The sequence below is a fragment of the Microtus ochrogaster genome, chromosome 2, assembly GCF_000317375.1.
Source record: "Microtus ochrogaster isolate Prairie Vole_2 chromosome 2, MicOch1.0, whole genome shotgun sequence".
Lineage (NCBI taxonomy): Eukaryota > Metazoa > Chordata > Mammalia > Rodentia > Cricetidae > Microtus > Microtus ochrogaster.
In genome coordinates this window covers 47,982,010-47,998,150 of record NC_022010.1, presented here as the reverse complement: position 1 = coordinate 47,998,150, position 16,141 = coordinate 47,982,010, and the positions used below count along the sequence as shown (strand labels likewise).

Below are 16,141 nucleotides of genomic sequence, written 5' to 3'. Positions count from 1 at the left end.
TGTGCGGGTGACTGAATTATCTGTGTGTCTGTGTGTGTGTGGGGGGTACCTGCAGGTATGTGCGGGTGACTGAATTATCTGTGTGTCTGTGTGTGGGTACCTGCAGGTATGTGCGGGTGACTGAATTATCTGTGTGTCTGTGTGTGTGTGTGTGTGGGGGGGGGTATCTGCAGGTATGTGCAGGTGACTGAATTATCTGTGTGTGGGTACCTGCAGGTATGTGCGGGTGACTGCAAAGTGTCCTAAGACCAGAAGAAAACTCCCTAGAGCTGGAGTTACAGGTTCATGAGTCACCTGATGTGGGGCTGGGAATTGAACTCAGGTCTTCTGCAAGAGTAGCAAACACTCTTAACCTCAGAGCCATCTCTAGCCCCAAAATAATCAATCATTTATAAACAAACTTTAATAGCTTCCCACATTGCCTCCCAAATCCTCCCTTTTCTCAAGGTCCTTCAATTCCATAGGTCCTATAACTGGGAACACCTTAACATTGTATAAAACACACGTGACACTCCCTACCATCTACTTTTTAAACTACATAGGAATAAGGCACTTTTAGGGTACATTTAAATGATCAAAGTAAAAAAAATGAATTTAGAGTCTTCTTGGATTTTTTGTTTTCTCGTAGATAATAAATTGCCTCTACGTCTAGAATAGTCCTAAGAATTGCCGATAAATTCTGGAGCAGATGCAAGGAAAGCACGCCACCACTGGACCACAGTCCTTGGATTTTTTAATTTTTTTTTTTTTTTTTTTTTAGTCCTTGGATTTTTTAAACATAATTTTTAATTGAATCTTCAGGAATTTCACGTCATGTACCCCAATCCCACTCATTTCCAAGTCCTTCCATATCTACCTTCCACTCTTATAACCTCCTCACCCCAAATAAATAAAAAAAGTAAGAAAAAAAAACAACCAAACAAACAAAACCATCTCTCTGACCCCTCTGGGCAATGACCTGCTCCTCTATCAACCACAGCCTTCTGCGTGGGTACCGCTCCACTCCTCCGTCTTTCCCGCATCTTGCTGGCACTGGAAGCTGCGGCGTGCCCAGTTTTACTTGCGCACCCTCATTGCAATGAGTCATTAGTCTAGTGCAAGGCCTCTGCTACACCATCAATACTGGACCTTCGTAGCGACCCTCAGATACCTGCTGTCACCTAGAGTCATGGAGAGTCTGTGGCTACGGATGCTCAGCACCCACCCCTTCACACACTCTAGCATCTTACAGGTGCCGAAGATGTTGGGGTGGACCCTCCAAAGCTTGGATCTGGGTGATAGCTGAACTGTTCAGCCCATCAGGGCCACCAGGGCCAACTTTCCCGCTGGCCAGGAGAGGGGAGTGCCAGGTCTCCACGCCCACTTTACCAGCACTGCTTGCACCACCCTAGCTAGTGAGGGACAGAGCCTCAGCAAGGCCCTCGAACACCAACATGGCTTTGGGCTGTAGTACAGACCACAGACAGCTGCACAGCCTTAGGAGGTAACACAAGCCACTGGGTTGCAGTAGGATCATGGACCTAGACAAGGCCCTGGGCAGCAGTGAAGGCCCGGACATCACCATGGACTCAGGTGGCAGTGCAGGCTTCTCATGTGAGGCTATTCCTCATCCTCAGTTCTGCCTTTCTTCACAGTGCCCTAACTGCTCCGCATCTTCTCTCACATCTTCCTGCCACACGCTTGCTTTTGGCATGAGTCCACCTGATCCCTGAATTTTTTGAGACAAGATCTCACTATTTTGCTCAGGATAGACTCAAACTCACCATGTAGCTCATTACTTCAGCCTGGCCTCAAAATCCAAACCCTCCTACTTCAGACTTCCAAGTGTTTGGGATCAGAGCAAGTGCCTCCATGCCTTGTTCATAATTCAAATAGTTAATAAATACCTAAAAATTACAGATCAAGATCCTAGCATGATCTTGAGATGTCAGTGAAAATGACAGACTCTCTGGTCACTTCCTGTGCCCTGGGCACAGGAGCTGTGATCCACCATCACTGAGTACAATGCAGGAGCACTGTCAGGGCACAGCGGCCAGTCTTCCTCTCCTTGACCAGCATACACTGGCTTAAAGAGGCTGAGGTTAAAATGAAAAAGCTCCTGTCTACACAGGAGCTGCTAACGGATATCACCCCAAAAGAACATCCTTTATGAACATACAAGTCAGTGTGGACTTAGTCTCTATAATCCTGCCCTATAGTCCTGGGAGAATGAGAGGTTTTGTAGCAGGGGTAAAATAACCATAGCAACAAGTGTAATAATAAGTATGTAATGTGCCTCATTGATCTTTACAGCAACTTCCTAAGAACCAGACATGCAGCTTGGTGTAGGCTCCTGTCTAGTAAGTGAGGCAGCCCCAACTCAAGCCATACATATTCAGCACATTGTTCTGCTCTTTCTGGCTATCTATGGATCAGGCAAAGATCCCACGATATCATTTCCTCATGATGAAGACAACTTTGATCCTTCACCGTCTTCATTATTTATCAGTTGTTATACTCTCTCAAATCACCAAGTCTATCCTGGACCAGCAGACTTCTCAACAAATCCATGGTACCATGAAAGAAAAGGAAAATGGTTTCCTTTGCTAAAGAAACCATTAATAGCTCTAAAAAGAAAATGGTTCCATTTTAAATTATATGAAAGATCTGTTATAGGGATAGAATCATCTGATAAAACTCAAATATATAATTGTCACCAACTGAATATGGTGCCACCAATTCTAATCATGAGAAGGCCAGGGGCCAGCAAGTTAAGAGGAATGAGCACCGAGTGCATGCTTTGCAAGTAAATTATTAAAAGACAGCACAGCATTTGACACGCCCATGGCTCCTCTAGTGATCAGCGTCAGACTGAGGACTTGTGACAAACACCATGAAGTCTCCAAGTCAAAAGTATTTACTATCTGGCTTTTCACAGGGGAAAGGAAACAAACAAAACCCCAGGTTTGCTGGCTTCCTCAGTAGGTAACACAGAGGATTTGCAAAAATGTGTAATTTATCCACCTGTGACCAAAACGTGGCTAATGATATGTATCTATTATCCCAGGCTGTAACATAAAATGCCATGAACCCTGCTGCTTTTACCGTGAAGCTTTTCCTTCTGCAACAAAGAGTTGAGTTGATTCATGCAGTTGAAGATGAGAATGGATTCCACAGACGCTCTGTACCGCCCAGAATGTTCCGTGTTCACATTTAGCCCCAGGCTCTGAATTCCTTGGCCAGTCTCTATTCCTTCTAGGAGCGGGAGCTCCTGGGGGAGAAAACTGGTCACTATGCTCTGAAGAGTCGGCTCCTTAGAATCTGGATCGAGGAGCCAGCACGCCACCTGAATGAGACAGCAATTAGATAGTTTGCTTCATTTTCTTCAAAGCCACTTTTGCATTTTTACATTAAAACGAGAAGACAAAAAGCTCGCTGTAATTTACTGCATTTCCACTTAACACCACTTAGTGGTCCTTCCTTCCACCCCTGCAGGGCTCGGGCTGGCCTGTCCTGCAGCAGCCTGGGTGCCACAGACCTCTCAGTTAAACGAAGGCAGGTGTCTAGGAATGGAGATGAAGGTTTCTCTACTCTGACTGATTCAAATTAAGCTACATAACAAAGATGTGCTTCTGTGGTTTTAGGTTTACTTAGTTCTTTTTGTTTGTTTGTTTGCTTTTCAAGACAGGGCTTCTCTGTGTAGCTCTGGCTGTCCTGGAGCTCACTCTGTTGACCAGGTTGGTTTCAGACTCACAGAGATCACCTGCCTCTGTCTCCTGAGGGTTGGGATTAAAGGCGTGCATCACCATAGAACATCAAAAGTGGTGCATACATGTTTTACCAAGGAAAGTTAGTTTCCAGGGGCTGGGAGGGAGCTGATAACTGGTAAACACACTGGTAAAGTGTTCGCTCTGCAGGCATGAGGACCAGAGCTCAGTCTCCAGGACACACGGAAACAGCTCAGAGTGGTGGTATCGCATGGAATCTCAGCGCCAACCTGTCTACCTAAATGTCACAAACAAGGTGGAAAACTCCTGAGGAATGACAATTGAGGCTGACCTCTGACCTTCGTATGCACGTACACCACACACACTCAAACAGATAGCATCCAGAGTACCAGTAGCCCTTCCTCTGAAGGGGAGGTATCTCACCAGAACTAGTGGCCATTTGAGTGTTATTGTTAGTTTCCACATGAGGCTAGGATGCCTGTAGTTTCTATTACTAGGTCTAACAAATCACGAACTGGATTTATAATAAGCAAATCTAGCTCTCTGAATCTTTCTAATAATTCTGGGGACTCAGTTGTTTCTTCTGCATGTTTAGAATGAAATTTTGAACATGAAATGGTGGCTGACAGAAGCAGTCTTAGCACTGGGAGGCCGAGGCAGAAAGAACGCTATGTATATGAGGCTAGCCTAGACTACAAGGTTGTTTGGTCAAAAGTGAGACCCCAGGCCCCTGACACCCTATATCCAAGGACTCTGGGATGATTGGAAGTGTCACCCCAGTCCCTGGCGTCCATCCTAAGCCCCTCCCCCTGGGAGATGCCATGGTCCAGACTCCACCTCCAGGAAGCCTGCCAAGCCCTGACCCCTCCCCAGGGAGGGCCAGAACTACTCTCTCAGGCTATTTAGGCCTTGGCTGAGGAAAAGAACACTGGTCTCAGGTTTCACGTGGTTCCCCCTTCCCTCTCCTGGCCATCCAGGAGCACTGCATTTATTGATTCGGTTTAATTTGGTCTGGTTGGAATTATTTGTGTCAGCAGAGAGGTTCCTCTTAAGATATACCTAACAATGGTGTGTTAGCCTGGGCTACAGAGTGAAGTCCTGCCTCAAAGAAGAATCAATGCCAATATTCTTCAAATTATTCCACAAAATAGAAAGCAGGAACATTGCTTTATTTATTCATTTATGAAGCCACAGTTACTATGATACCCAAACCACATAAAGACTCAACAAAGAGAATTTCCTTTATGAACATAGATGCAAAAATACTCGATAAAATACTGGCAAACCTAATAGAAGAACAGATCAAGAAGATTTATCCATGATCAAGTAGCCTTCATCCCAGAGATGTAGGGATTATAGGGATGATTTCACATACAAAAATCAGTAAATGCAATCTACCATATAAATAAAATGAAAGGGAAAAAAAAACACATGATCATTTCATCAGATGCTGAAAAGTCTTTTACAAAATCCAACACCCCTTCATAATAAAAGTCCTGGAGAGACTAGGGATACAAGGGTTATATCTACACATAATAAAGACAATTTATAGCAAGCCTATAGACAACATAAAATTAAATGGGAGAAATTAAAAGCTAAAATTCTAAAAGAAATATCCTATTTGACATTTTGCTAATAACTGTCAAAATAGTATAATTTTCAACTCCACTCTGTATAGTTCATGCATTTGTTAGCAACACATGGGAAGACATGGTGTATCTTTAAGTAATCTCAGTAAGGCGCTGAAGTATCAAATGTATACTATGGGTAATTAATGTAAGCTATCCCTCCTTGACGTCTCAGCATCGTAAAGGAACATCCCACTTTGATCTTGTGCAAAACTGTTCTCAGGAACTAGTGATGCTATTGGACTCTAAGCCCTAAGTGTTATCATTCTGCTGACCTTCCCTGTCACCTGGGTACCTGTCCCTTTTAAGAGACAAGCTCCGCCCATCCCTACCTTTTCTCCTTCCTGCTTCTTTCTTCTCTTTCCTCTTTCTCTGTCCCCCCTTCTCTCTCTCCTCTTCTCCCCTCCCCTCTATAACCCTGTCCTCTTATACTGTTCCCAATACCCACTAAATAAACTCTATACCCAAGCCCTCTCTACATGACGTATCTGTCTCCCAGGGGAGACAGGGGACCTGCCAGGGTTGTGCAGCCATAAATCTTTCACTAAGAGCACTCCCTTTTGATATCTTATTCCACACTTCTATACTCTCCTATACCCTTACAATAGCTGAAAACCCTTGTATTGTACTCTTAAACCTAGCAGTCCATAGTTCACTTCTAATTTACTGTGGTATAAAACTTCTTAACTTATAACTAAAACTAAAGTTCCTCTTTTTAATGTTTGAGGAAGAACACAACCTTTAACGCTTAGAATTTGTGATATTTCTGCATTTACCCACAGGCATTTGGAACACAGTGATATATTCTGGGTGGATGAGAAGTGTCTTGTTTGAAAATGTTACATTAAACTGTTGAGGCTAAGGACATGCAGAGTGATCTAAGCATTAAGGACGCTGCAGTATATAAAGTCACAGATAAGACAGAACCTTAGGGTCTTCATAGCTGAGTTCCAGGGAGATGCCACAGGACAGGAGGAGAACCTTGTAGCTCTGGATGAAGTCATAGGTGACAACAGTGCGCTCTTTGTCAGATTTATTTTGCAAGCAGGATTGAAGGCACTCCATCCTCTCTCCCAGAGTCAGTGTTGCATCCAGAGGAGGCGGGGCCAAACTGGGACTAATTTCTTGGAAGAGAAACAAAGTCTTAATGAAGAAATTAGACTCATTCATTTGAAGCAGTAGTCTTTAGTGGAAAGACTGAGAAGAGTCAGGAATCCAAGGACCTGATTCCAAACACCTGTGTGTTCAGGTCATCGCAACTACGTGATGAAGTACTTCATAATCTAAACATGGTGGTTCAGACTAGATTTATAATATTCTACTTCATTATGTGGGTAAAGATTCTAAGTTCCAAGATTTCTAACAATAAAATTTATTTTCAGAACAAAGTTCAAGAAAGGTAGCCGCTTTAGAAATTAAGGCGAGACATATAATGTTGTATCAAAAATAAAAGAAGTTCAAGTGGCTACTCAGCCAACACACTGCTCTACAAAGAAAGTGGAAGGATCTCACTAAGGAGGACGCCGTGTGCCATCCTTACTATTCAAATAGCCAAGGAGCGGATATGTAATCAGTCCCAAGGTATTTCTAGATTGTATCCTTCCCTGTCAAAGACGCCTCCAACAGCCCATAACTCAGCAACCATGTTCTCTAGCTCAGCACTGGCCCTGGATGAACCCCAGACCCAAGAACAGGAAAAGACCAAGAAGAAACTGCTATAGCCCCTTGTTAATGGCCTCCTGTAGCAGGCAGTACGGTGCAAAGAGGTTGTTTCTAAAAGCATTTATTCTGGTTTGTGGGCATGGCTCCAGGGAAGAACACTTGTCTAGCAGGTATAGGGCTCTAAGTTCAGTCCTCAACACCACAAGAAAGGAGAAACAGAAGGAGGGTGTAAGCAAGGGCACAGTGAAACCACCAACCCGACCACTCTGTGGACACAAAGGTTTACTGGGAATTCAGACTGCTAGGCTGTCTACTAGGGGCTGAGAACAAAGTAGGAAAAGGTTTGCCAGTTTTAAGGGAATGCGCGGGGGTGCGGGGGGGAGGGGGAGAACAGCCTGGGATTTAAGAGTAGCAAGAGGTGGGGTGGTGGCCAAAGCAGCCTGGAAACTAGTGTGGAGGTTTTGCTAGCTGTAGGCTTCTTTGAGTCAATTGCAACCAGATGTCCACTGCCAGAGACAGGTGGCTGTAGGGGGCAGATAAGGAAGTACTGGCTTTTCCTGACAAACAGAAACCCAAGATTTCTGAGGAATGCTGAATTTAGGTTTTTGCTTACCCAGAGTCCAGCCTGAGCTGAGTCCAAACTGTCATTTAGGACATTGGCAGTAACACTGCCATTTCTGTAGCCTACTTTGGACCCAACAGAGGGATAAAGGGAGGAAAAGAGGCATCCACTCTAATTAATATATGTGATTATGCATATATTTGCTATTCTCTTAATATTTTAATCCTAAAAATAAAGTCTATACAATATCAGAAAATTATTCTCAAATAATTTAAAAAAGCAATTGCCTTAACAGACATCATAGTGCATATGTGGCTTAGCCCAGTGCCAATGCCTTACCGGAATCCTTTTGCTCCTTCTGCAGTGACAGATAGTAGGCGTCCTTTCCACCCCAGCAGACTGCTAGCCCAACGACCACAATGCCGTCAGAGCCATGGACAGGAAAGCCGTCATCTTCACCAGGGGTTTCCTGAGGGGAGCTGACTAAATGAATCCGAGGTAAAACTGTCACAAGATCTCCAACATTCAGGCATCAAGTAATCTACTAAAACTGTGATAACCAAAGCCTTTACTTCACCCATCATGGTGGCACACACTTTACAATCTCAGCACTTGGGAAGCAGAGGCAAGATGATTATAAACTCAATGCCAGACTGGGCTATATGCTAGACTGTGTTCCCCAAACAGGCAGAACAACAAGAAAACAAGCTGTTTGTCCTAGTTACGTGACAACGTGTGACTGGAGGAAGGAAAAGGCTAGCTTCAGCTTACTGCTTATGGCCTACAGCCAGGGGAAGGCAGAGCAGAAACTAACAGCAGGAGCTGGAGAAAAGAAAGAACACCTTCCTAGAGAGGGAATGGCCCAGTGGGCTAGGCCTTCCCACATCAATCATTAACCAAGAAAATGCCCTACAGACTTGCCTAGAGGCAATATGAGAGAGACAGGTTTTTTTGTTTGTTTTTTCTCAACTGAAGTTCTGTTTCCCAGATAACTCTAGCTTATGTCAAGATGACAAAACACTAGCCAGCACAATACTTACTGGGCAAAAACCCTGTCATTGTAAAGACGAATTATTTGGGTGATCACTTGCAGGTGTGCGTAAGCTTTTCACATTTCACATCAATTAAGATACCTATGGCCATGCAAACAAAGCACCAAAGCTTAACTAATAGGTCTATAAGGACTGAAGAGAAACCACTGGGTGGAAAAAGATGTTTTCAAGTTCTATAACAAATAAAGACTATATGGACACAGACACAAAATTTTATAGCAAATTCACCGATTCTTAATCAAAGGCAGCAAGATTATTATTGTAAACAAGTATAACTTTTGTATTTATAGCCAACATTTTTTTCTAAATTAACATCTACTTAACTTTAAAAAAAACCAATCAATTTAATTTACAATCACAATCTGAATACTTGGAAGATACTGGAACATAGGGAGCCAATACATACTTATTAAGTGAATTTATGCCTCCATAAGAAGCCTGGACTAGAACATGGCTAAATTTTATGCTTGATGGGTTGGGAATAGGAAATGCTATACACTAAGAGCACATAGAATCTACCATTGATGCACATGCTCCAGGAACGGAAGGTCAGACTAACAGTAGCACCTTACTGACAAACATAAACACCGTTTTATGAAATCTATCAAACCTCCGATTTCCACAACAGACTGACAAACTGACTGTGGCTACTCCCCAGTCACAGGACAAAATGTTCATGGCATCATTTGACCAAAGGTTCAACTCTGGAACCCTAGGAGGCTCTGTAAGGACTTGGAACCAGGATTTCAGTACAAGTTCATCAAGAGCACTAACACTCGAGACAATTCCTGGGAAGTTCATCTAAGTACTTTGTGAGATAGATTTACAGTACCCATCTGCTATGTACTTTTATTTGTAAGCATTAATGACTAATAAAAAACAATTGTAAATTAAAGTACTTCAAAAGTGTGATACCATCCAAAACATATATTATCTTTATAAATTTAAAACATGCTACACAGACCTCTTATAATGGAGGGCATTATTAATAACTATTAATAACTGAGCCAAATAAAAACTACACATATATCCACCTATAAGATGATTAAATAGATATATTTATTCAATTTGAGTAAATTATATATAATATCTAAAATTTAAAATTTAGATCTCAAACCAGCAATGCAGAAAAATTAAAATTTTAAAGATCCTTACCTTGCTTCAACCTTCCCCCTATGGTAGAGGTTTTGGAAGATGTCGAACTTCTAATCTTCTCACAAGCCAGACAGATGGAAAAGCGCTTTTGGCATCCCCACTCCTTTACAAATGTTTGAAACAGAGTCTGGTCACTCGCTACATCGATTATGGCCAAGCTTTCCGGGCTGCATGAGGCTGGAGTTAAGTGTGGCCCATCCTGAGAGAACTGCAGAGGAAAACTTGTGTCCCCAACAGAACTGTCCTCCTTGACGCTGGCTTTACACTCTTGACTTAAATCGTGGTTGTGAATATCTGAAGGCGAACCAAACAAACAATGACCTGGCAGAAAAACACTGCCAGCCTCCTGCCGGTTCACAGATGCTCCAAGGATCTCTGGAAATGCCAGCTTAGAAGCAGAAGCAAGAATGGGTGTGGGAGGAATGAGGCCATTGTCATCAGCTGGGGCACTTTCTTTACACGCTGAGGGAGATAAGGCCACACCATGCCTGGCCTCATTCCCTACCCCCTCGAGCCTGCTTTTAACTTCATTATTGGGGAAAAGAGAAGTTCTCTGAACTTGAATGGTCTCCAGATGTGAAGTCATGTCCTGTCTCACATTTAACTCGATGCCATTTTCCTCAAAGCAAGACAGGTCTGCATGTGTTAATCTGGGCCTTTCGTTTTCTAGAGGACTAGACACTTTGTCTAAAACCCTTTGCAGTTCTGGACTTAAGTCAAACGATGATCCTGACCACGTGAATGAATTCTCTATATTTGTCCCAGTGGGTTTGGACTTCTGGGTCCTCTCGTTTCCATCTCCTCTGACCACTTCTCCTTGGGGACACTCAGTGCCCAGCACTGCAGAATCACCAAGTTCTAACGTTTTAAAGGCTACTGAGCTACAATTCTCTTGAGCACGAAAAGGAGCCATATTGTCCAAGGCTTCAATCATCTGAGTAGAATCCATCTCTGAAAATATAATAGACTCACCGCTGGAGCAAGTCACCGGCTGGGGAATACCCTGACGTCCGCTCACATTTGCCTTCATGGCCAGCTCTTCTCCTGGGCCCAGGGAATTGCTGAAATGGTTTGCTGTCCTTTCAGAAAGGAGGGGCTGCTTTGCCTGTACATCAGGTGACTGTCCTTTTACTAAGCCATCTTCACCAAAACTGTCAAATAGTATACTGTCACTCATATTCAAACTGGTTTCAGGCAGACTTTCTTCCTCCAAACCAGTAGGAGTTCCCATTGGAGAAGCCAGAGGTAGGACTGGTTTAACCATTTCTTGTGTTTCAAAACCTTGAAGAAAACTGTTTAACTGGGAGTCAGTGACAGACTGCTCGTTCTCTTTAAAGCAAGGGCCACATTCCCCCTGTGGGGAAGAATGGAAGATGAGGCTTGCTGGAGTTAGTCTATCAATGCCCTTTCCAGGGTTTTCTTTCACGGTCGCCACACTCTTAGTGTCCAAATGGTCTGTGTTAGCTGCTCCTGGAGAATGCTGTTCACTTGGAGTACTGTGACCCTCATCCCGAAAACAGCACTCTGAGTTCCGAGAGCCAGGGCCCGTCTCTGTGACCCCTACCACCTTTGCTCCCTGCTTGGCATGTTCGGCTGCCGCCTGATCAATGATTTTCTCTGACTGAGTATCCAGGTAGAAGCTGTCTCCAAAGTCACAGGTGGCTAGGTTAGAAACATGATTACGTTCACTTTTATTTGTTGTGTAAGCATCTGTTTTTTCTTGTACTCCAGAACTTACAAGATGCTCACGCTGGCCACCTGCTTGTCCGAGTTCCGCAGATGACTGCAGTAATCCAGTAGGTGCCTCAGTTCTGCCCGTGTTATTTCCCAATGCCTGACAGTAATTTGACTCATCTTCTTTACTATTAAGCTTTATACTTTCACATTTGCGAGTCACAACATCACTCGAGTCTCTGCCCATATGATTAACTGCTTCATAGGACACATGTCTCTCTAGTAATGTTTTCTGTTTGGTGCAAGTGTTTGTCTGTTTGTCACACTGATTTTCCAGGCAATGGCTAACTGGGTGGGTGTCACGGAGTTTCACAGAAACATTCTGGCTTTTTGCACCGTTCTCTATGAGTGCCTCATCTAGCTTTCCTGTCTCAGTATCAGCCAATCCTCTTCCACTGCTAGCAGCACCAGTCACACTTTTCCTCTGAGATCCTGCAAGGGAATGCTCCACAGCACCATCACTTTCTGGTTTTTTCCTTAAGCAAGGCTGCTGCATTTGTAAAGGGAATGAGGCTTTGTTGTATTTTTCCTTGGCACAAAAAGATACATTTTTTCTAAGTAGGCCTGGATTTCTAAGTTCCACATTCCACTTGTCTAAGGAAAACAGGTCTTCACATAGAGTAGATCTAGACATAGTCTGTGCCTGGAAATCATCCCTAAGATGATCAGCCCCAGAGTCGTGCACTGGACTACTGCCCAAAGATTTTTTTCGATACTTTCTGTCTCTACAAGATGGAAAATTGGTGTTCATCTGCTCAGAACTAGGACTCAAAGCAGCTTTTCTTTTTTTCTCCAAAGAGAAAGTTTGAATAACATCCCTAGTGCTTGGTTCTCCTTCACTCACAGACATCCGAAGCTTTTCTTTTTTTATACCCAAAGAAGTCCGTTTTCTCACCCTGCAAATGGATTGTGACCGATGCCCGTGATCCCTCTGGAACGAGCAGAGAGAGTCTAAGCCTTGTGCTGTGTCTAGTGAGTGTTTACCACTAGACTCACTTGCTCTCATGCTATTTCGATTATTTGAGGTCAGCTTTTTATGAGCACTCTTAGCTTGGGATTTGAATGTGCATTCCTTTACTTCTGACTCACTACTGCTGGGTGAGTGTGTGCTAGAACTCAAGGGTGAACTTGGATCCCACTGTACTCCCATTTCAATTAAGTCCTGCTGCAGAATCATTTTGGCTTCTTCCACTATTAAGGCTGCTGCTTCCCTTGCAGATAAACCCTTTCTGCCAGTCACCCAAATGGTTTGCATAGTGCGACGTTCTTCAGCAGCTTCCTCTTCTTCATCCACTGCCTTTCGGGCACTATTCAAGGACATGAGAAAAAGGGGAAATTAATGCACTGATTCACACTCAGACCTCTAACACGTTCTATCTGATCTGGTTCAGGAAAATGAAATGTCAGCACAGCAAGAGAGAGTGAAAGACCCTACAGACCCCCCCTCAAAACCCCAGCTAGCATACTCCCGTGAGAACGCCCTGTTTGTTTGAAAGATGTTCAGGACCTGCAGCTAGCCGGCTCTCATGAGAACATCCCGTTTGCTTAGGGAAACAGGATGCCTATAGTCGGCACATGTGCCAAACTTAGAATATCAGCAGTTCACAAAAGAAACAATTCCCCCTATGAAAGATGCCAGCTTAGCTGCTGTAACGTCACTTTACAAGGCTTTTGAGGAACAAATGTAAGTGCAGAGTGAGGTCAGGGCCCCTGGTTGCTGCAAAGCAGGATATCTGTTGCCATACATCTGTGCTGGGAAAGGAAGAACCACTTATGCCCCTTGCCTCATTCCAACCGACCAATAACCACGCATTTGCTTCTTTAATTTGCTTTTGCCTATAAAAAGACCTCCCAGTCTGCAGGCGCGCAAGTCCTCCGAAAGACTTTGCCGCCCGCAGGTACCTGTGTTTACCTAATAAACCTCTTCCTAATTGCATCCTGTGGTCCCAGAGTGTCCTGAGTTCTGGGTCTTCGTCGGAGGGAAGGTCCTCTCCGAGGGTCTTTCAAGAGAGGGAGAGATATACAGACAGATGGAGGCAAAGCCTTAAAAACTGAGGGTCAAAGTTGGAGAGATGGCTCAACAGTTAAGAGTAAGCACTATAGCTAATATCTACTTTTGAGTGAGTACATCCCATGTTCATCTTTTTGGGTCTGGGTTACCTCACTCAGGATAGTGTTTTCTAATTCCATCTATTTGCATGCAAATTTCAAGATGTCATTGTTTTTTACCACTGAGTAGTACTCTAATGTGTAAATGTGTCACATTTTCTTTATCCATTCTTCAATTGAGGGCATCTAGGTTATTTCCAGGTTTTCGCTATTATAAATAATGCTTCTATGAACATAGTTGAACAGACACTTTTGTAGTATGATTGAGCATCTTTTGGGTATATGCCCAAAAGTTGTATTGCTGGATTCTAAGGTAGGTTGATTCCCAGTTTTCTAAGAAACTGCCATACTGATTTCCAAAGTGGCTGTACAAGTTTGCATTCCCATCATCAATGGATGAGTGTTCCCCTTACTCCACATCCTCTCCAGCATAAACTGTCATTGGTGTTTTTTATCTTAGCCATTCTAACAGGTATAAGATGGTATCTCAGAGTTGTTTTGATTTGCATTTCCCTGATAGCTAAGGATGTTGTAAGGATAATGAGCCTATAGTTCATGATCCTAGAGAAGCTAAGTAACAAGGTGAACCCTAAGAAAAACATACATAGATCCATCTGGAAAGTCAAAATAGACAAGATCTCCTGACAAAATTGGGAACATGGGGGATGAGTGAGAAGGGAGGGTGGAAGGGGAAGAAGAGGGGAGAAGGGGAGGGACGAGGAAAACTTGAGGGAATGGGATAGTTGAGATGGAAGAAGGAAAGAGATGAAAGCAAGGAAAGAGATCTCTTGATTGAGGGAGCCATTGTGGGGTTAGCAAGAAACCTGGCTCTAGAGAAATTCCCAGGAATCCACAAGTATAACCCCAGCTAAGATCCTAAGCAATAGAGGAAACGGTGCTGGAACTGGCCTTGCCCTGTAGTCAGACTGATGACTATCTTAAATATCATCATAGAACCTTCATCCAACAGCTGATGAAAACAAAGGCAGAGATTCGCATTGGAGCACTGGACTGAGCTCTCAAAGTCCAGTTGAAAAATGGGAGGAGTAAGAATATGAGCAAAGAGGTCAAGACCATGACGGGGACACCCACTGAAACAGTCTGCCTGAGCTAATGGGAGCTCACCAACAGCAGCTGGACTGAGAAAGAACAAGCATAGATTCAAACTAGTCTCTCTGAAGGTGGTTGACAGGTGCATGGCTGGGGCAGACTGGGGGCCACTGGCAGAGGCACCAGGATTTGTTCCTACTGCTTGTATTGGTTTTTTGGGAACCTATTCTCTTTGGATGGGTACCTTGCTCAGCCTGGATAGAGTGGAGAGGGCCTTGGACCTTCCCCAGGGCAGTGCGCCTTGCCCTCTCTGTGGAGTGGATGGGAGGTGGCAGGGGTAGGTGAAGGGGATGGGAGGAGGGGAAGGAGTGAGAATTGGATTGGTATGTGTAATGAAAAAGATAGTTTGTTTTCTTTAAAATAAAACTACTAAAGAGTAAATATAGCTGCTCTTTCAGAGTACCCAGGCTCAATTCCCAGAAACCACATGGCAGCTCACAATCTGTAACTCCAGTTCTAGGGGATCCAACACACTTTTCTGACTTCTGTGGGCACTTAATGAATGTGGTACACAGACAAACATGCAAGCAAAACACCCATATGGTGTGGGAGGTTCTTCTGTCTATGTGTTGCTTTTATTGGTTAATGAATAAAGAACTGGCTTGGCCTATAGCGTGAGAAGAGAAAGGCAGAGTTAGTTAACTGAAGAACTGGAGAGGGCTGCTAAAGGTGACAGCAATGAGGACTATCAGCTGGTCACTCACTAAGCACAGTGGCAATGCACAGTGGATTGAAAGTCAGTCCTGTAAGTACCACAGCTATGCAATAGCTCATATCACAAGAGCAACCAAAGCCCTAGCTGATATGACATTGTCAAGGAAAATTAAAATACATTGGTTTACAAATATAAACTATGTTACTAAAAAGTTTGAAAATATACCCCTAAATTACTTAAAGTAAACACAACTTTGTGTAATGCCCTAAATGAAATAAAAAGGCTGTAAATTTCTATAACAACCCATACGTATTCCTTAAAAACATCATGCACTGCAAACTCACACACTAAACCCTATGGGTTTAGAAGAAAGACAGTTGAGACAGACTACTATACAATATATAGATATTGACAACTGAACACTGGTTAAAAAAAATTATATGAGAGACTGCCACAGCTAAGGCTCTACAGCATTTGTATCCGTCACCAGCTCAGAAGTATCCTTCTAGACGACATTAACTCCCAAAAGAGCCATGCACTGAAACCAGAAACCTGGCTCATTACATAACTGTCTTAGTCCCTGTTCCTGTTCCATGGCTGTAAAGAAACACCATGACCAGAACAACTCTCACATGGGAAAAATTTAATTAGGGCTTGCGCACAGTTTCAGTTTAGTCCATTATTATCATGTGGGGAGCACGGTGATACACATGGCACCAGAGCAAAAGCTAAGAGCTTTACATACTGTCTGTATGCAGAGAGAGAGA

General features: G+C 43.5%; 1 protein-coding gene across 1 annotated transcript in view; it reads right to left on the bottom strand.

Annotated features, from left to right (window-relative positions):
* The window catches only part of Polq (DNA polymerase theta), a 73,412-nt gene that overhangs the window by 21,106 nt on the left and 36,165 nt on the right, over positions 1 to 16,141 (bottom strand). The window contains exons 11-14 of the mRNA XM_005344958.2: positions 9,767 to 12,807; positions 7,899 to 8,042; positions 6,263 to 6,459; positions 3,085 to 3,325 (exon numbers count right to left, since the gene is read on the bottom strand). Coding sequence (XP_005345015.1) covers positions 3,085 to 3,325; positions 6,263 to 6,459; positions 7,899 to 8,042; positions 9,767 to 12,807 — 3,623 coding nt within the window. The remainder of the gene's footprint in view (positions 1 to 3,084; positions 3,326 to 6,262; positions 6,460 to 7,898; positions 8,043 to 9,766; positions 12,808 to 16,141) is intronic.